Here is a 26575-nt window from a genome sequence, read left to right on the forward strand (position 1 = left end):
CATGCAAAATCTAAGTATAATTTCAAATTGTTGTATAAATATCATAACAATAATGTAATCCACTTCTCATGGTGAATAACTGCACTTCATTTTTAAATGGCATGAACAAATTTAAATGAACAACTAAATAAGTAACTATAGTCAGGGAAAAGAAAACGAAAGGCAGTGCCAAAACCACATACAAAGGAAAATATATATTTTAAATTGCTATTAATAGTCAGAACCATGAAGGCAGGGATTTGGGGGCATTGGAACTTCAACAATTCCTTCTAGCATCAGCAAAACCTTCTTCATGTTTGGCCTAACGGAAGGATTTTCTTGTGTGCACCAAAAAGCAATCATGACAAGCTTTTCAAAGCTCTCCATGTTATTGATAAACTCACGATCATTCTCAAAAAGAGCATCTAGTGTTTTAGTCTTGTAGCAATCATATGCCCAATCAGTTAAAATCCCTTTTTCTTCACTAAGAAGCTCCTTTTCTACATTTTTTCTACAGCAAATGATCTCCAGTAACAGTACACCAAAACTATAAGTGTCAACCTTAGCAGTGATTGGTACACTCCTAAACCAATCAGGTGCAACATACCCTTTTGTTCCTCTAATTCTTGTTTCAGTGTGACTTTCACTAATCAACAATAGCTTTGCTAACCCAAAATCAGAAATTCTGGCATTGTATTGATCATCTAGAAGTATATTTTGTGGCTTGATGTCACAATGGATAATCTGGGTGCAACATTCCTCATGCAAGTAAATAAGACCTCTTGCAATCCCAAGGGCAATTTGGAATCGTTGATTCCAACCTGGTTTCAAAGGAGTGAAAAGGAAGCTTGCTAAAGTTCCATTGCTCATAAATTCATATACCAGAATCCGATGTTGTCCTTCATTGCAATATCCAAGTAAACGAACTAGGTTCCTGTGATGTGTTTGGCCTATCACATTCACTTCAGTTTGGAAGTCCTCATCAATTTCTTGGAACAACTTATTTAATTTCTTGACAGCCACACTAGCAATGTCTATAGTTCCTTTGTAGACAATGCTGAAAGATCCCCTTCCCAATTCTTCTGTGAAGTTGCTTGTTGCTTCCACAAGTTCTTCGAAGGTGAAATTGCGCAAATTTCTATCAACAGCAATTGTGTTGGTGCTCCTTGTTTTGATCTCCTTGGGTTTGCATGAGAAACAGAAACATATTGAACCAACCAACATTATAATGACCAAAACAGAGCCACCCATAAGAACCGATATCACAATGATCAATGTATTGTGATCTTTTGGGTAAGAGGTGATTGTATTGTGATCTTTTGGGGAAGAGGGGGAAGTTTCATTATTTTTCATCAACTTCATGATAGAAGTTCCATTTACTCCCTCATCTTTTCTCCCATTCTTGAGTGGCAGCTTCTTCTTCCAACAAGAACTTCCTTCAAAAGTAACCAAAACACACAAACAATCTTGCAAACAAGACTTCATGCAATCTTGTAGACTAGAAGGTCTTAGTGTTTCATAATCAGATTTAGGCCAATCAATGTTTGGTAATTCCTTCATTATGTATAGATCATCATACGACCTCTGAGGTCCATCAGCTTGACAAGTGTTTTGAAAATTTGGGCTGCAGTCACCATACATGTTATCTGAATGCTTAAGAGAATATCCCTCTGGGCAGTTACATATTGGCCTTTGGTCATCATTGAGGGTGCAAATACTATTCAACCCACAAACACCATCACCACTTGGGGATATAGAAGTCAAACAAATATTTTCTGGCATAGCTTTTCTAGTGACCCATCTTGTTCCAATGCTTGGATCTTTTGGGTAACTTGATATGGCAAAAACTCCATCATAATTTATTGTTGCTTTATAATAGAAATCATCAATTGAGACCTTCTCATCTGGCTCAGATATTTTAAACTTCTCCCCAGATTTTTTTAGTACGTATAAGTAGCCTGATTTGTCAAATATCAATTGCATGCCAACATTTGTTTGATTCTTACTATCTGCAGTTTGTGTGTCATAGTAAGGCTTATAACTATTGTTGTTAGACAAATTTACAAGGTTGAGTACAAGATTGCCATCTTGTTGTAGAAGAAGTTTGAACCTTCCACGCGAGAAGTTGAATTCTCCTTGTCGAGAAGAAAGATAGCCATTTAAGTTCATTACTTGAGTAGGCAGCAATGTGTCAGTTGGATGATTAAAACTATCCCATAATGGCACAAAATTTTGGTCTAACAGTTGAAAATTTCCACTATCATTCATTAGACCATTATAAATTGTACTTGATGTAGAACCTGATTTCCATAACTCTGAACCTTGAGGGTTCCTAAGCACTAGCCCAAGGGAGTCAGTTAGTTCCAATCTTGATCCTATAGGAGCAGGGTTGTCACCATTTGCATACCAAATGATAGTCTTGTTAGGTATCTTGTCATACCATACAGCCAACAAGAAAACCATATTAGGAAGTTGGTAAAACCCAAATGCAAAATCGCCTGAAGGAGATAGCCACCCAGTCGTCCCATTGCCCCCATTGCTAGCAGTAAGTGAATCACCAACTCTGACACTCTTGGCTAGCGATCCTAAGCTACATCATATCACACAACATATAAATTACTGGTAATATGCAATGTTTTAAACGTATTTATTAGTTAACCGTAGTTAAACTGTGGTCTAATTGGTGATATATATATAATATTTAATTAAAAATTAATATGATAAAATAATATTTTAAATTTATATTAATTAATTTTATTACATGTTAATAACAAAAATTATATTTATCTTAGTAATCTATATAATATGGATTTATTTTAATATGTTTTTCTATATATTAAATATTTTTGTATTAAATTAATAATATATATTAGAATGTGTTTATTTCCTCAACAAAAGATCACTTTTAAATGATTAAAAGCTTTATATGTATGTTAAAGTCACAGGTTTGAATCCTACGACCATTTGTTATATTTTATTTGTTGTAACAACAGAACTGATTTAGATGAATACTATTTGATTTTTAAAAATATAAATCATTAAAATTTGAGATAAAATAAAAAAAAAATTCTAACATAAAAAAATGAATTTTTTTTAATAAAGCTACGATTTAGATAAAAGAATTTTTATGAAAACAATTAAAATAATTACTAATTAATAATTTAAAAATAAAAATGAGTGATAGAGAACAAAGTTATATATCCTGAGAAGATTGAGGAATAATTTCAGTCTTATGCAAAGGTCAAGTATCTAATGAGATCATATTTTTATATAAAAATGAGAATGATAAATTATACGATCATACATGAATAATAAAAATTAAATTCGTTTTTTTTGGTGAAAAAAATTATTTTAATATTATATACATAATCCCTTATAAAAGTGAGTAACATTTTAAATTTTTCGCATAACTTCCATCTTTGAATTTTCAAGATTAATTTTACAGCTGATATACCTGATTTTAAGAAAAATATTTTTTAGAGTGGACAGACAGTTGATTACACTCATAATAATATGTTTATAATACTTGAAACATGAATTTTTTATCATCTAATTAAAATGATCATTTAAATCTTTCATGGAAGAAAATGATTTTCTTCATCTTTTAAAGACTAACATAATTTAAATCTTTCTAGGGCAAAAATAGTATTTCACTCATTTTATCTTCTTACCACGTGTATCTAGGTACACAATTAAAAAAACACACACACACACTTTTATAAACATTCAGTTAATAAAGATCAAAGCAGACTCAAGTTTCGGGCAACTAAAGTTAGGCCTATGCACCATTTTTATCGGGGTCTAAAAAATTTAATGATATATGTATACACAAATTTTGCAAATTAAGATTTGTTAAAATCGATATTGAGCTAAGAATTTTTCTATAAAAAAACATATTATTAATTTTAAAATGATTAAAATTTTAAAGTTTTTTTTTGTGTGAATCTTTGGAGGGAAGATGAAGGAAGAAAAAATATATTAATTTATAAGTTAAGAAAATTATATTTTATTTATAAACATGAACAAAAGCTTAGGATATTAAATTTATATTGATATTTTATTTTTTATTTAAAAATATAAAATTAAAATTACTCTAAAAAAAAGTAAATATTTATCCTATCTTTTTTACTTCAAAATTCTACTTTAAACATATTGTATAATGGTATTCTTAATTGACCATTACAACAATGTGATGTTAAAAATACATTTTTGCATGTAATATCTTTGAAGAAATATATACGAGCATGCCACTTAGTTACAACTTATCTAGTGATATTAGTTTGGTGTGCAAGTTAAAAAAGGTATTGTACAGGCTTAAACAATCTCTAAAAATACAGTTCATATTTTGATTGACTATGAAAAATTATGGTTATACTCAAAGTAATGCATATCATATTTTATTTTTAAAATAACAAAATGGTAAGATAACTATTCTTATCATGTACAAGGATGACATGATTATTATTGGAAATGATATTGATGAAATGATTAAGTTGAAGACTTACTTGACATCTGAATTTGACATGAAGGATCTTGGAGGTTTAAAATATTTTTTAGGCATTGAAGCTACAAGGTCAAAACAAAGTATATGCATGTTACAATGAAAATATGTAAAATATGTTCATGACCTTTTGAAGGAAACTGGTATGCTTGGTAGCCAACCTATTCATACACCAATAAAGCAATATCGATATCATGGCCTAGAGATTAAATTTTTATACTCAAAAAATTTATGCTGATAAAAATAAAAACATGTAGCAAGTTACAAAAAGTATATATTATTATATATAATTTATTTAAAATTATATTATTTATATTATTTACTATATGGTTCTACTATATATATATATATATATATATTGTATATTAAATTTTTATTTTAGTTTCAAATAAAATATAATTCATATTTAAGCAATTTTTTTATTATAAAAAAAAGAATTGAACATAATATATTAATATAATAATTAAATAATTAAATATTAATAATAATAAAATTAAGAATATAAAAATTATATTATTATAATATTATTATTTCATTTTTAATATTTATTTTGTTTAGTTTTGATTGCGTCTTGTTCCTATTCAGAGACTTAGCCACTCTTTAACTTGTTTAAATGTAAAAAATATGATAATTTGTTATTAAATAAATTTATTATTTAAAAAGTGTAATCATGTATAAATATTTTTAAATTTTGAATAGAATATAATTTTCATTTATTATAATTATAAATAAAAAAGAATTATAATATAATATATTAATTTAATAATAATAGAATTAAGAATATAAAAAATATATTATTAAATAAATTTATTATTTAAACATATTTTGACAGCTCTATTTTTGAAATATATATATATATATAGGCTAGCCTGTGAGACTTAACAAACTTTTTAAATAGATCAAACCTAACTTATTTACTTAAACAAGTCTTAAAAAAAGTTTGAGCGTCGTTTGTTTATTAAAGAGGTCAGGTCAGGTCAAACCAGACCAAGTCATAGGTCTCTGTCAAGTGGTCTAGCCTATTTCTACTCTTAAGAATCAACAACTAAGTATTTATCTTTATTGGAGGTAATCTAGTTACTTAGAAAAGGAAAAAAAAAAACAATAAATTATTTCATTATTAAGCGTAGAAGTTCAATATAGATCTATGATCAAAGGAATACAAGAGTTATTATGGCTGAAAAGACTTATAGAGGAGCTCGATTTTTTTTTTTACTGAAGTGACAACAAAGTTATATTGCTATCAATATTGCAAAGAATCCAATATAATATGATCAAACTAAACGTGTTGAGATTGACTGCAACTTCATATATGAGAAGTTTGAAAACAAAATTGTTAAAATACCTTATGTAAAGATCATAGAACAGCAAGCTGATATTTTGATCAAGGTGGTTGCCAGCAGGCTCACATGAGAGATATATGCTCCACTTTGAGAAGTATTAACATGAATCATGCATATAATTATGGTGTAATTATAGTAGTTATCATATCTATAATTATAGTAATTAGCATATCTGTAATTACGAGATTCATAATTGTTTTGAGAAATTACAATTATGCTTAAATTAAAAAAAATTGTTATCATATATATATATATATATGGCCTCCATTCAGAGAAGAATAATAACTCTGTTTTTACCCTATTTTGAGTAAATTTTTAAATAATTATATAATTAAGTTATCAAATATTTTTTTTAAAAAATAAGATAAAGTTAGGAATAATTTATTTTTTATCAATTAAAAAGTTTTAGATTTCTAGAGTTGGATATACAAATTTAATTGTTTTTTATATTAAAAATATTAAATAATTATATATGTATATATATATATATATATATATATATTACATCATTATTTAAAAATTCTTAATATAATTTTTGTCAAGAGCTTAAAATGACTTAAAACTAACTATGAAATATTTTTAATTAACTAAGATTAAGGAAGAAAGTGGTCAAATTTCTTGTCGTCTGTGCTATTTAAAGACAAACTAAATCTAACTTATTTAGTAAAATATTAAATTTAAAACTTTTTAAAAGCTTAATTAATTTAAGATAACATTATATTTTTCATTTTTTTAGTTTTTAAAATTTTAAAAAATTTAATTTGATTTTCAAAAGTATGCATGTGTGATCTATTCTTTCTTCAAGTATTGATTTAGACATCAATGACAAATCAAATTTAGGGTAAAATTTCTCGTAGTGTGGATGAAGGGAATACTTTGAGTCCTAGAGCTGCTAAAATGGACCAAAACCTTGAGCCTTATCATATTAGTTTTTTATATAATCTTTTTTTTTTTAAAGCCCTATAATTAGTGGATTTACATTATCATATTATATTTTTTTTATAATATTTATTAAATTATTTTATTTAAATAAATTAAAAATTATATTTAAAATATAACAAAATAGTTTTAAAAATAAAAAATATTTATTCACTATATTAAAATTTTATCAGAAAAATAACATCAAATATAATTATATTATAAAATTAAATTAAATTTAGCTTTTACATTTATTTAGTATTATAAAATAATTTATGATTTTAATTAAAAATAAGTATTAAATATTTTTAACTAAACAATAATTAAATAATAAAATATTTTATAAAACACTAATTAATAATTATTTTAATAAATTTAATTAGTTCTAGTATATTTAAATATTTTTAATGACTTTTAATAATTATAAATTCATTATAGCTTAAGTTTATACATAATATGATTATTTTTAATATAAATATAAATATGTAGAATCTTAAATGATTAATTTAATAATTATAGAATCTTAAATGATTAATTTTAATAAATTTTATATAAATATATAGGTATAGATAAATTTTTATTATTAAAAAATTATATTTATTAATATACACTTAAAATTTAATAATTAGTAAGTATTTACATAAATCAACATATAAATAAAAAATTAAATTATTAATTAATTTATCAATTTATATGTAATATATAAGTATTTATTTTAATTTATCGTATATATACTATTTTTTATATTACATTAATGGTATGGTATAGTTAATTTTATATATATTTATGTTTAAAATAATAAATTAATATATAAAATAAAATTAAATATTATACATATATTGCATTATTTTAAAATTTTATATTAATTTTTATCACAAACTTTTTATTAAGATAAAAATTTAGAAATATAAGTTATTTTAATTTAAATAAAAATTTTATTAAATAAGATAAGTTAAAATTTAAATTTGTAAATATTTATTAATCCTTACCATGTTTACATGTTATTTTTCTATATCTATAAATTTATAATATAAAATATTCTATGTCTACAATTTTTACAGTGAAAAAGTTTATTTACTTTTTTTTAACATATTAACTTTTATTTATTAAATTTAATAAATTTTATCAGTGTTATTTTTTTATTAATTTTATATGTTTAATGTGACTTTATTTATTGAATATAAGATATTTTTACATTAATAAAATATGATCCTTAGAACTAATATATATATATATATATATATATATATATAATATTTTAATAATTTTATGAAAATAAATAAATAAAAATAAAAATATAAAAAAATTTATAGTTAATACTCAAATAATATTTTAAAATTTATTTATAAATTTATATAAAATTATATAAAAATTATTAAAATTATATAATAATCATTATTTTTATTTAATAACAATAATCATTATAAATATTTAATATTATATAAATTTTATTTTTCTCTTTTTTAAGTAATTTTATTGGATTACAAGTTTATTATAAAAAATATTATGTGAAATAAATATTTTTATTAAATATTTTAATAATTATCACAATTTATATTGAATTTTCTCAAATCTAATTTTTTTAACAACATATAAATTTTTTTCTCACAAAACTCTAACTTAACCTTGGTCCTGTGAATTTTTAGTCTTATGAACTTATAAATTAATAAATTAATGAACTTTTTGGTCTTTAACTCACGTGAGTAAGGTCTAGAGCTAGGTCAAATGAGTTTCTTAAGAGTTCTAACTTTGACTAACACCTATCAAATTTTAACAAGTGAGATTTATTTTAGCAGCATGAAAGTGAGCCAATGGGAGGGTATAATTGAGGGAGAGACTTTGTAGAAAGGGGAGAAGACGATTCACATTAAATACAAAAGCATGAAGGTAGTAAAAAGTGGGATGGAGGTTGCAAACAGTGTTAAGGTAAGAGAGGTTGAGGTGGTCGTGGAGGAAAGGAGGTGATGTTGATGGTTTCAACGGTGTGACAATGTTTTAGGTTTCCTTTAAGCACCAACATTTAGTTTTATAGCACAAGAAAAAAAGACAAAACTAAGAAAAAAGAGGAAAGAAAATAAAAGAGAATAAATAAGAAGATAGCTAAAAGAGGAAGAGTGGTAGAGAGTTAACAATAATTTTTAATAAACAAATAAAAATTTAGCTTAATTATTTTTTTAGTTTTTAAAGTTTTACATATATGTAAGTTTAGTCTCTAACTTTTTAAAATTAATTAAATTATTTTATTTTTAAAATTATATAAATTGAATTTCTTTATATATTTTTTCTATTTAAAATACTCAATTTCTCTTTTTTTTAACTCAAATTCTTAATGAATTAAATAAGTTAAATAATTTTTAAAATACATTAATCAAAACGTCACATTTCACTTAAAATATAAAAACATTCATATTTTTAAAATTCTAATATCATATTTTTATAAATTTATTTAAATTTTATTAAATTTTCATAAATTTTTTGTTTTAAATATTTTAAATTATTTCATACAATAAATGTATCATAAAATTCTCAAATACAAAGTTTAGGGTTTAGGGTTTAAAAAATACAAAACTACATTTATGTAGTTTCAAAAATAATTAACAAAATATTAAAAGAACTAAAATTACTCGCAAATCTAACTAAAACAACTAAAAAATAAAATTAACTTAAAAATAAGGTTTAAATGAAATTTTATATCCTATACAAAACTCTTTTTGTAACTTAACCTATGCAGGTAAAAAATTTATATATTAATTTCTTTATAAAAATTTATTTTAAATTTCATCTTACCATATATTATGTTGCAACAACGTTAATCTCTCTCTTATTTGAGAAACAATTGTCCAACATAACTTGTTATCTATAAAATTTAAATTTTTATTTTAATTCTTATACAATACCTCCTTATAATTTTGTCTCTACAAATAATTGTCAAAAGATTATTTTAAATAAACTTCTTTCAAAGATAATAAAAAATATAAAAATTGTTATTATTAACAATAGAAACTAAATTATAAATGATTTGTTTATAAAAATTAATATACATTTTTTTATTTATAAAAATTAAATTATAAAAAATAGTATTGTATAAAGATTAAAAATAACTAAAATTTAAAAATTTGTAGATAACTAATTAAGTTGAATAACTACTTTTCAAGTAGGAAAAAAAAAAAAAGCTAACATTAAAATATGCTACAAAAATTAAAAAAATATTTTATAAAAAAATTATATATAATTTTCACTTCTAATAATTAAATTTTTTAAAAAAAATCCAATACAAGAAATAAATATATAATTCAACCTAAAATAAATATATACGATGTGAGAAGTTGTATATCTAACCTGGAGTTATCTGCGGGACAAAAGATGACGTTGAAACCTGCATTTGTTGATGATGAACATGTAAAATTGTCGGATCTATCATCAAACCAGTAGGTCAGAGCTTCTGGGCATGCCCTCTTGAAGATAAGAGAGTAATTAGTAGCATTGCAAGTGTTCTTTGTGGAAGAATCGCCACTGCAGCAATACTGCGCCGACTTGAACGCGCCGCACGCGCTTTGGCACCCAACCACTACTCCCTTATCAGTAACAACCTTTAGTTCCGGGGGACACGTGGCATTCAAATCTGCAGTGGAAATGCAACTCATGCTTCTGCAGTTACCGTTCCAACCCGCAAACGGAACCACTTGCATTGGAACGTTGTAGCCGTGTGTCAAGTCGATACCAAAGAAATCAACGCCGTCTGCGCTTAAATTGAACATTGCCGCCGTGGCAGGAAGCTTGGGTGGGTTGCCGCCGCAGGACACCTGGCCGGAGTTGCAATCGCCGGTTGCGCAGGAGTAATTTCCGGTGGCGGAGTCGGTGGTGCAGAGTGTGCGGCACCAGAAACGGCCGTTCCATGTGTCTGGTGCCGTTACGGTGGAAGACTCGCCCGCTTTTAAAGTGAAGCCGGTGGTTGAAAGACCGGCGCTTCCCCTGAACGCATATGAAGCTGGCCACACTGTGTAGTTGCATTGGTTAACCAGAGTGATGGATTTATTTGAAACCACACCTGCAAATTAAGAACAATGATTTTTAAATTTTTAACCGATAAAAATTTTAAATTTTAATTTTAACACATTATAAACTATTTAATTCTTAAGTGATAATTTATAATAAGATAGCAATATAAAGATATCTTTAGTCTTACCTTCAATTCTTAGGTAATCATAATATAATTTTATAAAATAAATTGACATTTAATTATTCGTAAATATAATTACTTTTTGTTTAAAATTTTCACTTAATAATAAATTATATGTTTACATTAAACATATAATATTTTACTTTAAGATCATTTTTAAATAAAATTAATTTTACAAAATTAAATTTATTCTAACTTAAATATAGAAATATTTATTCAAAATACTAAAAAAATTGTACTCGAGATTTTTATTCTAATTTGTTTATATTTTAAGGCATTTGTGAACGAGACTTAGATTAAAAATAAGAAAAAAATAGTTGTACCAAAAAATATTAAATTGGTTAAAATCTTTAAATATTATTGAGAAAATATGATATGATTATGTTAGAAAAAAATATAAGATTTTTTAAAAATCAAACTAATCATTACCTGATACGGATATATGAAGTAGCGATAACAAAAATGGAAAGAACAATGTTGGGCGAACCATGTGGAAGCTTATGAATATTGAAGAGAATGGAAATGAAGGAGAAGAATATAAAGCTGAAAAGTGCCCAGTTTAGCGAATTTAAGGGGATGCCAGCAGATAGATTTTAGTTAGAATGTTGACTTTTCTATGCCAGATTATCGTAGGAGTTCTAGAATCTTGTATATTTTCAATTTTTTATAATTTAAATTTTATATAAACTAAGAAATCTTAAAACGCTTATAACTTAATAAAATATATTTAAACGAATTTATTATAAATTTAAATTTTTAAATAAATTAAATATTATAAGATTTATAATATATTTTTATAAATTAAACTCTTCTAACTAATGCCCACTTAAATTTAAAAGATTAGCATATATTATTGTCTAATTTAATCTCAAGAACATAAAAAGTTTGATATAATTTTGTTCACGCTTTAATTAAATTCTTGCTCGGGGCAGGATTGACTTGACCAGGTCACTCCAGAGATAGATTACTAGTTCTTCTTTTACATATACTATTATTTAGAATCGTGTTCCATACGGTAAATTAGTATTTTCAATTTTAAGTTTTTATATTTATTACTATTTACCATGTTGATCTTAATCAATAATAAGTTAATTATACCTTATATCTCTTCAATTGTATGGAAAAAGTTAAGAAAAGTATATTATGTTTCATTTCATTCTATCTTATTTTAAATAATTAAAATAATAACAATTGTCACGCATTTAATTTAATTTCATTTTTTGGTTAATTTTGTCTTATAAAATTTTGGAAGACAAGTCATTTTCCTAATTCTTTGGATTTTTATTCTTTATTTGTATGCTTATATATAATAAAATATAATAAATAATTCTAACGTTTATTTATGAATAACCTGTGTAAGCACAAATATAATATATATTTTTGATACTTAGTAAAACAACTTTAAAGGAATTAAGTTAAACTATTTTCTTAAAAAATAATTTTAAATTTTAAATACCTTCTTATTGATGACTTGTCACATGTTAAACTATAATAAAGCCACTTAATTTATCTGTTAATTTTGTCAAATATACTCTTCTAAGCGTGTATGTTCATGATTTTTTCGAAAAATTAAATTTATGTCCTTATTTAAGATAGTGGTTAGATAATCTTTTTAGGTGAAATGCAACATTTGTCTTCTTTTAAGATTAAAGCTTAACCCCAGAAAAAGTTAAGAAATAAAAAATACTATCCACTAAACATATATATTTGGCAAAGTTTTTCATTGGCCAACAGAGATAGTCGACTCCAGCGAATCATTAATTTAAGTGATGTATTTTTAATTTCTCTTAAGTAGAAATTTTGGTTTAAATCTTATTTTTTTTAAAAATCATAGAAAAATATAATGTTATTATATTGTATATGTTCTCATTTTTTTTTAAAAAAAAAAACAGGAAGTGGACCACAAACAATCACTCATATATATATATATATTATTAAATTTATAATATTATTAAGAAAATAAGATTAGAGAGAGAAAATGGTTTTCCTTTGGTAATTAGAGAGAAAAAGGTTTGAAATGACAACATTTTGTAGACAAAGTTAAACGGTGGTCCCAAAAAATGACACAACTATATATGGCTTACAATTTGGAAACAGTCTCTTACATAGAGAGAATTGAAAATGACAATGAAAAGGAAAGTTGATATATAAATTGATAATTTCACAAAAGAATGTTTGCAAATTGTAAGCCAAGTAAGAGGAATGACTATTAAAATTCGGGTCAGATAGAAATAAAAATAAATCCCTCTGATGTATACGCTTCCATATATGATATCAAACCAAAATATCTCTTACTCAATACTCAAATTGATAATGGTTTATAACTGAGGGTATTTTTTGTTGACAATATATTTAATCGAGAAAGTAAAATTAGAGACCAAAAAACTTCAATTACATTTTGTTAATCATAAAATATAATTCCATTTGAATAATTAAAAATTAATATTGCATATAATTTGTTTTATCTCTTATATTTTACTTTTTACATATACATATTTTAAAAATATATTCAAAGTACCTAAAGTTATGAAAGACTTTGAAACTTGAAAAGCCTGTCACCAATATAAAACCAGTAACACCGTGTTAAAGGACAAGAACGTGACCTCTATTGAGTTGAAATTTCAAGATCCAGAGCAATTTCACCCCCGAAAACTCCGCAGAAAATTTCATACGTAGGAAAAAAGAGTTATTGGCAATAATCTCTCTCTCTCTCTTTCTCTCTCTATATATATAAAATATGCTTTAAATAATTTTTAAATCTCTGTACTAAACAAGTATGTGTATTGATTTGGTCCATGCAATTAATGAGTGTTACGTGTCAAGCAAAATTTTAACGTGACTCAAGGTCCTTATTCAACTTTTCTCTCCTCTTGTTTCTTCTGTTTTGTCTCAACACCAAAAAAATGGTGTTTCAAGTCACGATATCTAAAGAATAATTGCATATCTTGATGTCATAAAAAACTTTAAAAAGGGTATTAAAGGCACAAATATTCGGCATGCATTTTGCTGCTCTTTGTTTATTCAAAAACTTTAATGAAAATTCATCTCTTTCGACCTTCTAAAATTCCAACAAAAGGGCAGTGCACATAAACACATCGGGTTAAATTTCTCTCTCTACAATTTGGATTTCAAGTTCCAAAGCTTATTACAATAAATCATCTTTAACATAAGTTGATATTAATAAATTGTAAGTTACATTGGTTGAAAAAAAAGAAATCCATTGATTTCTATCTCTTTAGCCTCCAACAAATTATCTCTAGCATATGCTGATACAAAGACATGCTCGTTTTGTCATAAGCATTCAAAATGACATTGTAAGTAATGAGAGTTGGATGTGAAGCCATGTTGTTGCATCTTGTTTGAGGGGGTGACTGTGTCCTTGTACTTACCATTTCTAGCATAATCATTTATCAAGAAAGTGAAGGCATAAACTCGATCTCCTTTTGAGGGTTGAGGAATAAGGAGGCTGTAAACAAGACTCGACCTGCTTTGCCCAAAATTTTGATCTATGATTACAGTGATTGCAGAATTTCTCAAAAAGTGAATGCAATCCTTTTTGCTTTGAACTCAATGAAACACAATTAAGGTAAGGTTACGCAAATATCATGGAGATGAATGGAGTTGTAATAAGAATAAGCAAAGGGATGGAGAATTAATTTGTTAACCTTGAAGGAAAAAAAAAAGTAAGAAAAAATTATGAAATTTGCTACTACGTTAAAATTCTATTTCACACCTAAGAGTGTGATTGACGATGTTATAATACTTAATAATTGTAAAAATTAAAATTAAAATATTTTTTATATAAGAATAGATTTATAAACTTTTTCATGTCGGAACTACGATAAAAATATATAGAAACTTAAAAAATAATTTAATATTAAATTTTTTATTACATCAAAAAAGTTTATAAAATGACATTAAAATGTCCTTTAATTAAGTTACAAATTAAAATAAAATTATATTTACATCCTTCAATGTCTGAAGAATTAATATCATAAATATATATTTATAATAATAAATTAATGTTGGATATAATAAATCTTTGAAGGGTTAAAAAGTAATAAAGTTTTAAAATCTAATTTGTGCATATAATTTTTTTAATATCATGATAATCACTTATTATGTATAACAAACCGTTAACATCAGTTTTATATGCTCTCACAAACTATTAATAATACATGCTCTAAATTTGTATTAATTTTAGTAAAATAAAATAAAATAAAATATCTTTTAAAATAATTTTAGTCTCATAAAAAATTAAAAGAGTTTGAATGTAAATACAATTTATTTCAATAATAAATTTAAAATTTTAATTAAATAAAATATTTATTGATAATATTTGGTCTCCCATTCACTAATTACTAATTTCAAAATAAATAAGTTTTTTATAAACTTCATATATATAGACACAAATATCACTACTAGAAAACTTGTAAATATAGACAAATTTTAGTATTATAGACAAATTTATAGACAGTTTTAGTCTGTCTGTAATATGCGCATCGGTAAATAATTACATATAAATTTTTGAATTTGTCTATAAGTTACAAATGGAAAAATCTATTTGTAAATTACAGATAAAAAAATCTATCTATAATTACAGACAAAAAATCTGTCTGTAAATTAAAGCTGAAAAAATTCGTCTATAATCCATTTGTGAAATTTCAATTTTTTTTATTTTTTTATATACATAATTATTCTTCGTTATTCCTAATTATCACAAATTATAAACATAATAAAAACTACAAAATTATATATTTAAAATTAGAAATTATTTATAAAATATAAAATTAAAATGTCATTACAAATGAAGAAGTAATCATCTCAATAAATAATGTCAAAAAGAAAATAACATTGTATATCACTAATAATTAATGTGATCATCTTCTGAAAAAGTATCACCATCAGTAGAGGAGGAGTCGGAGGATGAATGACGCATAGAGCTAAAGATTGGTGGAGGAGGAGGAAAAGGTGTGGAGTTACTTGCTCTCATAAGCTCAAAGTATGCACGCATCTGTTGTATCTGCATATGTTGTTGCTTCATCTGCTATTGTACCTCCCTTTGCATCCTTGAGCCTACCTTTTTCTCCATTTTCTTCGGCCACTTCTTCCATACACTTTCCTTGGTCTTCCACATCTTCTCATTTTGCTTTTGCAGTTCTTCATTGAGGGCATGGATTGTGCGGACCATGTCTTCTACTTTCTCAGGTGCAAGAAAAGGGACATCTACTGTGATAGATGCATGGAACATGGAGTCTGCAAAGTAGCTCCCCATGCTGTAAATGCGGGCTTTATAGAGACCACCCACCGTCTCTGACCATATAGTATCCTCATCAACTGACTCTAGATCTTGAGAAGATGCCATTGAATATAGTCATCCTACAGTTCAATGCAGATATATCAGTCTCGAGAACTATTTAATAAATCATTAATAATAAAATGTAGTGTCAATAAAGATGACTTACATATGGGACAATAGTGGATCCCTCACCTGTGCCTTGTGTAGTAGGAGGTTGTGTAGTATGTGTAATCGGTGGTGTAGACTGTGAAACTCGTTGGACTGGAGGGGAGAAGCAACATATCTAAGTTAGGCACCATGATAAACTACTCCTACCCCCTAACCTAGGAGGTCTACACAGTAGCTAGTGTGGAGGTGAAAGTGAGAATGGTGGGTGAAAGAATGTTGTCATGATCAAAATGCTGAGCAACACATTTTTTACCTTTACTTGTCACATTTGAATCAAATATAATATATGTTTAGAGACCAAATATACAAATACATAATGTTGTATTAACCTTTTATTTTATATTACACAAATTTCTAATGTAAATTTTGGCAAAATCTTCTTTAATATATGAATATTTTCTTATATTTATTTATAGTTAATACAACAAATTTCTAATATAAATTTTGGTAGAATCTCCTCTAATATATGAATATTTCCTTATATTTATTTACACTTAATAAAATAAATTTCTAATATAAATTTCGGCATAATCTTTCCTAATTTATATTTGTTTACACTTAATATAACAAATTTCTAATGTAAATTTTGGTATAATCTCTCCTAATATATGAATATTTTCTTTTATTTATTTACACTTAATGCAACAAATTTCTAATATAAATTTTGGTAGAATCTCTTCTAATATATAAATATTTTCTTATATTTGTTTATACTTAATACAACAAATTTCTAATATAGATTTTGGCAGAATCTCCCCTAATATATAAATATTTTCTTATATTTATTTAAATTTAATACAACAAATTTCTAATGTAAATTTTGGTAAAATCTTCTCTAATATATGAATATTTCCTTATATTTATTTACACTTAATACAACAAATTTCTAATGTAAATTTCGGCAGAATCTCCCTTAATATATGAATATTTGCTTATATTTGTTTACACTTGATACAACAAATTTTTAATATAAATTTTGACAGAATCTCCCTTAATATATGCATATTTCCTTGTCTTGTTCTTTACACGTACTTAATACAAAAATTTAAATTTTCTTTATGTATAAGGTATATATTATATAATAATCTATTATTAATCAATGCATAAAAAATATACATATCACAATCCTAAATCGTTCTAGAGTACATTCCCTTATAACTCCACGACATGCATATTTTACAATCTTAGCAAGCACAAACAACCACACGACACACAGTAATCAGATTCAAAGAAGGACCTCTACGCCCATCCCCAGTCATACAATCTTCGGTCCTACAATTCTCTATCTTAGAAATTTTAAGTCTCCATTATACATCAAAAATTGAAAAACTAAACCGATTAAAAGTTAGAGTATCATACTAGGAATACAATGATGCAAATTATTTTTCAAATGAATGCTCCGGCCACTTGCAAAGATCAAAAAACTGATAATGCTAGAGAGAGACAAAGACAGGAAAATGAGAGAAAGAAGAAATAACGGAAAGTGAGAAGAAGAAGTAGTAGGCACGGTTTTGATAGGTTTCATACATTACAGACAAAAAAATCTACCTGTAAATAATTTAATGAAACAGTGTGTTTTAACAGCCTGCCATTTGGCGCGAAAACTTATAGACAGAAAAAAATTAGCATGATTTTTGGAGCAGGAGCTACATACAAAAAAAATTCATCTATAAATATGACTATTTTTACCAACTTTTCATTTGTTTATTTAAGACAAATAATACAGACACATTTTTTTCGTTTGTATTACAGATAGATTTCTCCAAAAAATAAAAATAAATAAAAAAATTGAATATTCATCTATAAATCCGTCTGTATTATTCATCTATATTAAGCGTGTTTCTGGTAGTTTTGATTAATAGAATAGTTAGATATAATCAATAGGATTTATTAAACTTAAGTATATATTTACTTATAAAAGGATTATCCAAATAATTATTGATAATGCTTTTATAAATGAATAATTCACTTATTGATCATAATCAAGTCACTCCAAATAAATCAATATAATCTTTGTTTTTACAATTCATTTGATTCATTTACATTGTTAAATAATATTATATTAGGAAAAAATTTTAAATTTTGATGGTTAGACAAATTTAAATATGTTCCAATACAATTATTACCTCAAATAACTTATAACACTCAAACATTACTACTTTCTAGTTGTTTCATTAATATTTTTAATACTCCATTTAATAAAATAATTTTCCCTCTGTTAAAGTAAATTTAAAATTAATCTCATATAATACTATGAGCACACCAAATTAAAGTGTACTTATGGTTTAACTAACGATTGAGGAGAATATATGGAGTTCGCTTTTACATTAGCAATACTTCTAGGCTAGCATTTACTTAAGAATTATTGGAATTGTAACTTTGCATTTCAAAACTCTGATACCATTGCTTGCATGCCACTGTTGTCAAATATCATATAATTTATTATATTATATTGTATAAATATAATGTAATCAGCCTCTCAATGTTATAATAGTATTCGATTTCTAAGTGACATTAAAAATATTTTACAGATCAAGTAAATGTTCGTATACACTATGAAAAAGAAAATGAAAGGTACTACTAAAAATGAGAAATACTTGCAACCGAAACTATTTTCAATTTCAACTAACAGAACTGTGAAGGTAGGGATTTGGAGGCATTGAAACTTCAATAATTCCTTCTAGCATCAACAAAACCCTCTTCATTGTCGGCCTAAGAGAAGGATCTTCTTGAATGCACCAAATAGCAATCATGACAAGTTTTTCGAAGCTTTTCATTGCATTGATAGCTTCAAAATCATTTTCTAGAAGGATGTCTAGTCTTTTAGTCTTATAGCAATCATAGACCCAATCAGTTAATATCCCTTTATCTTCATCAACAAACTCCTTTTCTACATTCCTCCTACAGCAAATAATCTCTAGTAACATCACACCAAAACTGTAAGTGTCAACTTTAGCAGTGATTGGTGCACTTCTAAACCAATCCGGTGCAACATACCCTTTGGTGCCTCTAATTCTAGTTTCAGTGTGGCTCTGATTAATCAATAATAACTTTGCTAACCCAAAATCCGAAATTCTGGCATTATATTGATCATCAAGAAGTATATTTTGTGGCTTTATGTCACAATGGATGATTTGGGTGGAACATTCCTCATGCAAGTAAACAAGACCTCTTGCAATCCCAAGGGCAATGTGGAACCGTTGATTCCAGTTTGGTTTCAAAGGGGTGAAAAGGAAGTTTGCCAAAGTTCCATTACTCATAAATTCATATACCAGAATCCGATGTTGTCCTTCATTGCAATATCCAAGTAAACGAACTAGGTTCCTATGATGAGTTTGGCCTATCACATTCACTTCGGTTTGAAATTCATTGTCATTATCTTGAGACAACTTGTCTAATTTTTTAATAGCCACACTAGTCGTCTCTGTTGTTCCTTTGTACACAATGCTAAAAGATCCCCTTCCCAATTCTTCTCTAAAATTTCCTGTTGCTTCTACAAGTTCCTTGAAGGTAAAATTGCGCAAATTTTTGTCAACAAAACTTCCACCAGTTCTACTACGGATTTTCTTGCGATTGCAAGAGAATCCAAAACATATTGTACCAACCAACATTAAGATGACCAACACAGAGCTGCCCAAAAGAACTGATATTACAATGATCAAGGCCTCATGATCATTCTTCTCATTTGGATTTGGTAAAGAAGTGAGAGAATCATCATTTTTCATCAATTTCATGACAGAAGTTCCATTTTGTCTCTGATCTCTTCTCCCATTTGTAAGTGGCAGCTTCTTCTTCAAACAAGTACTTCCATTGAAAGCAACTAACACACATAAGCAATCTCGCAAACAAGAATTTGTGCATTCTTGTAGACTACAAGGACTTAGTCTTTCATAATCAGATTTAGGCCAATCAATGTTAGACAATTCCTTCATTATGTATAGATCATCATGTGAACCCCGATGCCCACCTGCTTGACAAATAACTTGGAAATTTGGAATACATCCACCATACATGTTATTTGAATCTGTAAGAGAATATCCCTCTGGGCAGTTACATTTTGGCCTTTGGTTATCATTGAGGGTGCATATGCTATTAAACCCACAAACACCTTCACCACTGGTGAACGTTGAATTCAAACAAATATTTTCTGGTATAGTGTCTGCAGTGATCCATCCTTGTCCATCTTTTGGATCTTTGGGGTGATATGATATGGTAAAAACTCCATCGTAATTGATAGTTGCTCTATAATAGAAGTCATCAGTAGAGACCCTCTCATTTGGCTCGGTGATATTAAATTTCTCCCCACTTTTTTTCTCTACGTATAATAAACCAGATTTGTCAAATATCAATTTCATGCCAGCATCTGTTTGGTTCTCAGCGTCAGCAGTGCCAATAACATAGTAAGGCTCGTAACTATACCTGGTGGCCAAATTTATAAGGTTGAGCACTGCATTGCCATCCTCTTGTAGATGAAGTTTGAACCTTCCACCTGAGAAGTTGAACTCTCCTTGTCGAGAAGAAAGATAGCCATTTAACTCCATTACTTGAGTAGGCACCAATGTGTCAGTTGGATGATCGAAACTCTCCCATACTGAGGCAAAATTTTGGTCTAACAATTGAAAATTTCCATTATCGTTCATTACAGCAGAATAAACTGTGCCTGATGTAAAATTTGATCTCCATAGCTCTAAACCTTGAGGGTTGCTAAGCACTAGCCCATGTGAGTCATTTAGTTCTAATCTTGATCCTTTAGGAGTAGGTTTGTCCCCATTTGCATACCATATGATGGTCTTATTTGGTATCTTGTCATACCATATAGCCAATTGAAAAAGCTCACTTGGAAGTCGGTAGAACCCAAACGCAAAATCCCCTGACGGAGAAAGCCACCGAGATGTCTCATTGCCGGCAGTGAGTGAGTCACCAACACTTCGACTACGTTATATTTTAGACATTAAATAGTAATTAGTAAACTTTGAGAAAGAAAAAAGTATTCCTCCAACATTACCAAAATAATAAAACTAAATATCCACCAGTGTGTTGCGTAGGCATTTAATTTTTTCAAAAACACACTCTTTATTATTATTATTATTAAATAAAATTCATATAAGTACCATTAAAATATTTGAGTGTATTAATCTATTTTGTAGAATTTGCATAAATTTTATTTAATAATAGAAATATATTTTTAATTATTTGTAAAAGAAACTATTATTAACTTCTTTTTTTGGTTAAATTATAAGAAACAAATACTAATTCTCAGAAGCATTAATAGGCTTTTTTATTTAAATATTGCAAAATAAAAAACAATTTATTAAAATAGTGTATTTTTAAAACAAATTCCGTGTCTGGGGTCGGGCCGCACAATATCGCCAAAACGGCTGGCGAAACTTATTATTTTAATATTATAAAACAAGTTTCGCTAAACGAAGGACGAAAGTTGAAGGTAATTTCGCCATTCACCCAGCGAAATATGAAAAACTAGACACATTAGAGAGCGGTTCAAACTGAACCGCTCTCTTAGATGGGATTTCTGAGAGCGGTTCAGTAGTAACCGCTCTCTAATGTCACTCTAAGAGAGCGGTTCGAAAAGAACCGCTCTCAGAAGTTCTCATAAGAGAGCGGTTCAGGGAGAACCGCTCTCAGAAGTCAATATTGGAGAGCGGTTCAAAAGAACCGCTCTCAGAAGCTCTCATAAGAGAGCGGTTCAAGAATAACTGCTCTCAGAAGTTGTAATTTACGTCATTTTTCTTGCGAAAACGTTTTTAACGCAGATCTTTTGGCGAAACCTGGTATTATTTATTCCCACCCCTGCCCCCTCTCATCCGAGGCTCATTTTGCAATCGAAAAACAGGAAGGAGAAAGGAGAAACAGGAACCGCTCTAAGAGGACTTCTGAGAGCGGTTCTTGTGAAACCGCTCTCTTAAAAGCACTTCTGAAAGCGGTTCCAAAAGAACCGCTCTCTTTAATAGACTTGTGAGAGCGGTTCCAAAAGAACCGCTCTCTTTCATGGTGGAACCGCTCTCTTTGATGGACTTTTGGGAGCGGTTTCTTATGAACCGCTCTCTATTGCTCCTACGTTCTTCTACTTTCGCCCTTCGTTTGGCGAAACTTGTTTTATAATATTAAAATAATAAGTTTCGCCAGCCGTTTTGGCGATACGTGTGCTGCCCGACCCCAGACAGGGAAATTGTTTTAAAAATACACTATTTTAATAAATTATTTTTTATTTTGCAATATTTAAATAAAAAAGCCGCATTAATAACTAAATTCTTTGTATACCTTTATTTTTATAAGATTTAAGTTAACAATACATTCACCAATTACCATTTAATTGAATATATTTATTTAGTTAATGTATAAGCTACTGATTTAACTATTTATTATTATGGTTGATTTTTAAATATACTATAAAGCTATGACATGTAATTATTTTTTATTAGTCTTGATAAATTAATTTTTTTTATAAAAATGACAAAAGTGAATATGTTATCAAATTCATGTTAAAAAATGTATTGACATATTTTAAGAAAAAAAATTCTAATCAATTATTTTTCTTCTGATAATATAATAATTAGGGATGGAAATTGGTATAATCCAAATAAAATATTATATTATCTATTCAATATAACCACATTTTAAAATATTATTTGTACTCATATCAGAACTTGTAAATTTGATCATAATCTCCGATGGATATCTAAATCTTCATATTCATTTTCAGTATTCATTTAATTGCAGTTTAGTTAACTAAAATACAATATTTATACCTCCTTACAAATTAATATAAAAAATATTGATTTAAAATATTAGATATAGTATGGAATTTTAATAAATATAAAAACATAAATACAATATAAACTTCTGACATTATGGTATTAAAGTCAAATATTGTAAATTACAACACTTTTATTTTAAGGTTAGGGTCAAAAAATTAAAAAGAAATACAATGTTAAGAAAAGAAATATGAATTTAATATTACATATATCATGTATTTACTCATTCATTTAAATTTGCTAAGTCAATAATTATTTTAGCTTCTGCGAGTATTTTTTTTTTTAAGTACCAATTTGATACTGTACTTGTTACCATTCCTAGTAATTATTTTCTAATAAATTATTGTTAAGTTTTAAATTTGAATGATGAACTTATCATAAACTCTTATATTTAATAAAAAGAAATTTAATAAATATTTAATTAAACTAATTGTAAACGAGTGTCCATAGTATGAAAATATATACTTGAAAATTTGAAAAGTAGAACCAAGATTTGGTTCAATTAGAAAATGAGTTGAGAGAAAGAAATAAAATAATTAGATAAAGTGATTAAATTACTAAAAATGAAGAAGAGAAAATTAATATTGATTTTAAATGAATGTCCAAATTAATATTGAGTTTTGAAAATAAGAGGTCAAAAAAGAAACTTTGGCTTACATTAAAAATTGGAAAGAGTGGAATTAAGAAGTAAAGAAGTACAAGAGTTATAGAGAATAATGGCAACATCATCCTATATTTAATTTAAATTTATAAATTAATTATTATATTTAAAAAATTTATTAATTAGTTGTTGTATGTATATTTATTTTAATTTAATATTTATTTATTTAACATTGTTTATGTTAAATTTATAATTAAATTAAAAAAAATATGTATAAATACTAATTTTCAAATTTATGTAGAGACTAAGAGATTGTTTGAGAGAGGATATTTAGAAGGGAAAGGAAGAAAGAATATATTTTTTTAATTTTAAATTAAAAGATTATATATTATTTATTATAATAAAATTTTTATTAATATATTAATTTATATTTTTTATTTTTTAAAAATATTAATTTTAAAAATATTTATTTAAAATATAAATTTAATGTATTTTCCTATCTTCTAAAAATCGCCTTTCCGAACAGCCTAAAGAACAAAATATCATTTAAACCTAAAATTTTAGGCAATGCAAGTGACATTGAGGTTGAACTTGGAGGAACTTAAATAATTTGAGAGTAAAACCTTCTCTCCATTTAAACGGATTTGATCAAAATTTGCATTGAAATAGAAATGGAAGTGTCAAGTATTTGGAGGTCTAACCTGGCATTGTTGGTGGAAGGACAAAAGACGATGTTATAATCTGCGGCTGAACAGTTAAACTTTGCGAGTACACGCTTGGCTCGCACGTGTTCCGACTCGAATGTTCTCCAGTGCAACAGAAAAACTCTTTAAAGAACACACCACACGCGCCCTGGCACGCCACCACGCGCCCCTTTTCAGTCACCTTCAGCTCCGCCGGACACACCGCGTTCAGATCCTCCGGGCACCCCGCGCTGCCGCAATTGCCGCCAGGAACGCCAACGGGAACTACCATCACAGGAACGTTAAACCCGTCCACCAAGCTCACGTCATAGAAATCGCGGCCCCCCACGCTGCCCGTGCTGATCTCCACCAGCGTCGCAGGCGGCGCGCCTCCCATGCCGCCGCACTCCACCTTCCCGGAGCCGCAGTCGCCGGTGGCACAGGAGAAGTTCCCAGTGGAGGAGTCGTTGGCGCAGAGAGTGCGGCCCCAGAAGCGGCCGGTCCATGTCGCCGGTGTGGCTACGGTGGAAGACTCGCCGGTTTTCAAAACGAAACCGGTTGTTGAAAGATTGACGTTTCCACTGCTGACAGCAGCTGGCCACACTGTGTAGTTGCATTGGTTCACCAGAGTGAATTTCGCCGAATTGACCCCTGCGAATCCAGCACAATTTATTTATCCTATTTTCTCGCTATTAATTTTAAAAATTGTTCTGAATCTATTACCTGGTTCTGCTAATTGCAGTGTTAACAAGAAAAGAGAAAGCAACCATCTTGGCTTAACCATGTCGAAATTGGAAACCCAGAATGTGAAGAACAAGTTATTATGACTTGTCGTGTTTTCTTCTTCTTCTTCTTCACTCTCCAATTATATGGCTGTCCAATAAGTAAATTACTTAGAAATATTTTATATTCATCTTCACCTTGGGGACCTCATTCACCTTAATACTCTCTTTTTATAGGCCCGTCACATGATATTAGATACAATTTAATATTAATAAATATCTCTTTTCAAAAAATTAATTTTATTAAATGTGCTGAAGTCATTATTGTAATTAGTTTACAAGAACTATTCCTGCAATAGAGTTATCGATCCTGTTAACATCAACTTTTAACATAAAAAAGATAACAGTTATCAAATTTATAAGCTATAAAATTTATAATCATTTTTTTAGTTGATCTTGGGCTATATGTTAAGTTTTCACTTATTTCATGTCCTTTTGTCTCTCCTGCATGCAGCTGCAAAAGAGTATTTTTAATGCTTTGTTTGCATTTGAAAATAAAATAATATATAATGATATTTTTATTTTACTGGCAGAGAAAATGAAGAAAAAATTTTAAATTTTAAAAAAAATATCTCTCTTTCAATTTTTAATTCAAAATTAAAGAGTTTTTTTATTTTTTTATATTTTATTTTCACTGTACCAATCAAATGATAAGGGTTCTTAGCTTAAGTCTACCCATGAATTATCTTTCCTTTCTCTGTTCTACACATCAATTTCCAAATATGCATTCTCTTATGAATCTCATCATTACTTATTATTTGCTTTTTTAATAAAATTGAAACTAATAATAAAAATAAATTAAAAAATATGTTTAAGATTATCCTATTAACTCTATTCTGATCTATAGTTATCTAGCTGAGTTAATAATATTTCCACAACAAATTTTTATAATAACAAGTTCATTTCTATCTTTTTCAATTATATTACTGATCATTTTATCATTTTTCCCCTTATTTCTCTAAGTTTTCTCAAAACTATAAATAAAACAATTTTTTTCATAAATATAATTTCTCAATCTAAAAATATTTATGAGATTGAGACAGCCAGATTCAGTCAACCGAAAAAAGAAGACTTTGAAAACTAAATGAAAAATTGAAAAGCATGAGTAGAAGAAGAACTGAAATAATGGCCATTGGCCAACTTTGGCTTCGAAGAAATTTGTCATGACAAGCTTCTTTGTCCCTTCGTGGGGTTGAAATTAGATATTCACGCTTTGTTTAGAAGAGGAGTTTCGTCCTTGACCACTCACTAGGTTGAGACTAGGTTGAGTAGAAATTACTTTTTTTTTTTAACTTTACCAAAATACTAAAGTGAGAAATCAACATTCTTCCATTACATAATTATTATT

At 27.3% G+C, this 26575-nt stretch overlaps 2 protein-coding genes across 2 annotated transcripts; both read right to left on the bottom strand.

The window, feature by feature from the left end:
• Positions 1–21028, bottom strand: LOC113853791. Its single transcript, XM_027484415.1, has 5 exons — positions 19019–21028; positions 13017–13021; positions 11351–11418; positions 10081–10789; positions 1–2569 (listed from the first exon to the last, which is right to left on the bottom strand). Exons 1-5 carry the CDS (start codon positions 21026–21028, stop codon positions 211–213), a joined length of 5151 nt encoding a protein of 1716 aa, XP_027340216.1. The 3' UTR covers positions 1–210.
• On the bottom strand, positions 18811–25229 carry LOC113855554 (thaumatin-like protein 1). The gene is made up of 3 exons (XM_027487193.1): positions 25169–25229; positions 24464–25096; positions 18811–21320 (listed from the first exon to the last, which is right to left on the bottom strand). The coding sequence occupies exons 1-3, from the start codon at positions 25227–25229 to the stop codon at positions 21124–21126; spliced, it is 891 nt and encodes a 296-aa protein (XP_027342994.1). The 3' UTR covers positions 18811–21123.
• Between the last annotated feature and the right edge of the window lie 1346 nt (positions 25230–26575).

Source organism: Abrus precatorius, unplaced genomic scaffold (genome assembly GCF_003935025.1).
Source record: "Abrus precatorius isolate BTA unplaced genomic scaffold, Abrus_2018 Scaffold11, whole genome shotgun sequence".
Taxonomy (NCBI): Eukaryota; Viridiplantae; Streptophyta; class Magnoliopsida; order Fabales; family Fabaceae; genus Abrus; species Abrus precatorius.

What these genes read in the sequence shown, in the direction of transcription:
- LOC113855554 (XM_027487193.1), bottom strand. Translation starts at nt 25,229, where the DNA reads ATGGTTAAGCCAAGATGGTTGCTTTCTCTTTTCTTGTTAACACTGCAA. An exon ending in ACTGCAATTAGCAGAACCAG is followed by an intron (nt 25,097 to 25,168) that starts GTAATAGATTCA and finishes CTGGATTCGCAG; the next exon opens with GGGTCAATTCGGCGAAATTC. An exon ending in CCTTCCACCAACAATGCCAG is followed by an intron (nt 21,321 to 24,463) that starts GTTAGACCTCCA and finishes AATATAACGTAG; the next exon opens with TCGAAGTGTTGGTGACTCAC.
- LOC113853791 (XM_027484415.1), bottom strand. Translation starts at nt 21,028, where the DNA reads ATGAACGATAATGGAAATTTTCAATTGTTAGACCAAAATTTTGCCTCA. An exon ending in ACTTCATATATCCGTATCAG is followed by an intron (nt 10,790 to 11,350) that starts GTAATGATTAGT and finishes CTTAATTTGCAG; the next exon opens with GTGTGGTTTCAAATAAATCC. An exon ending in TGTCCCGCAGATAACTCCAG is followed by an intron (nt 2,570 to 10,080) that starts GTTAGATATACA and finishes GATATGATGTAG; the next exon opens with CTTAGGATCGCTAGCCAAGA.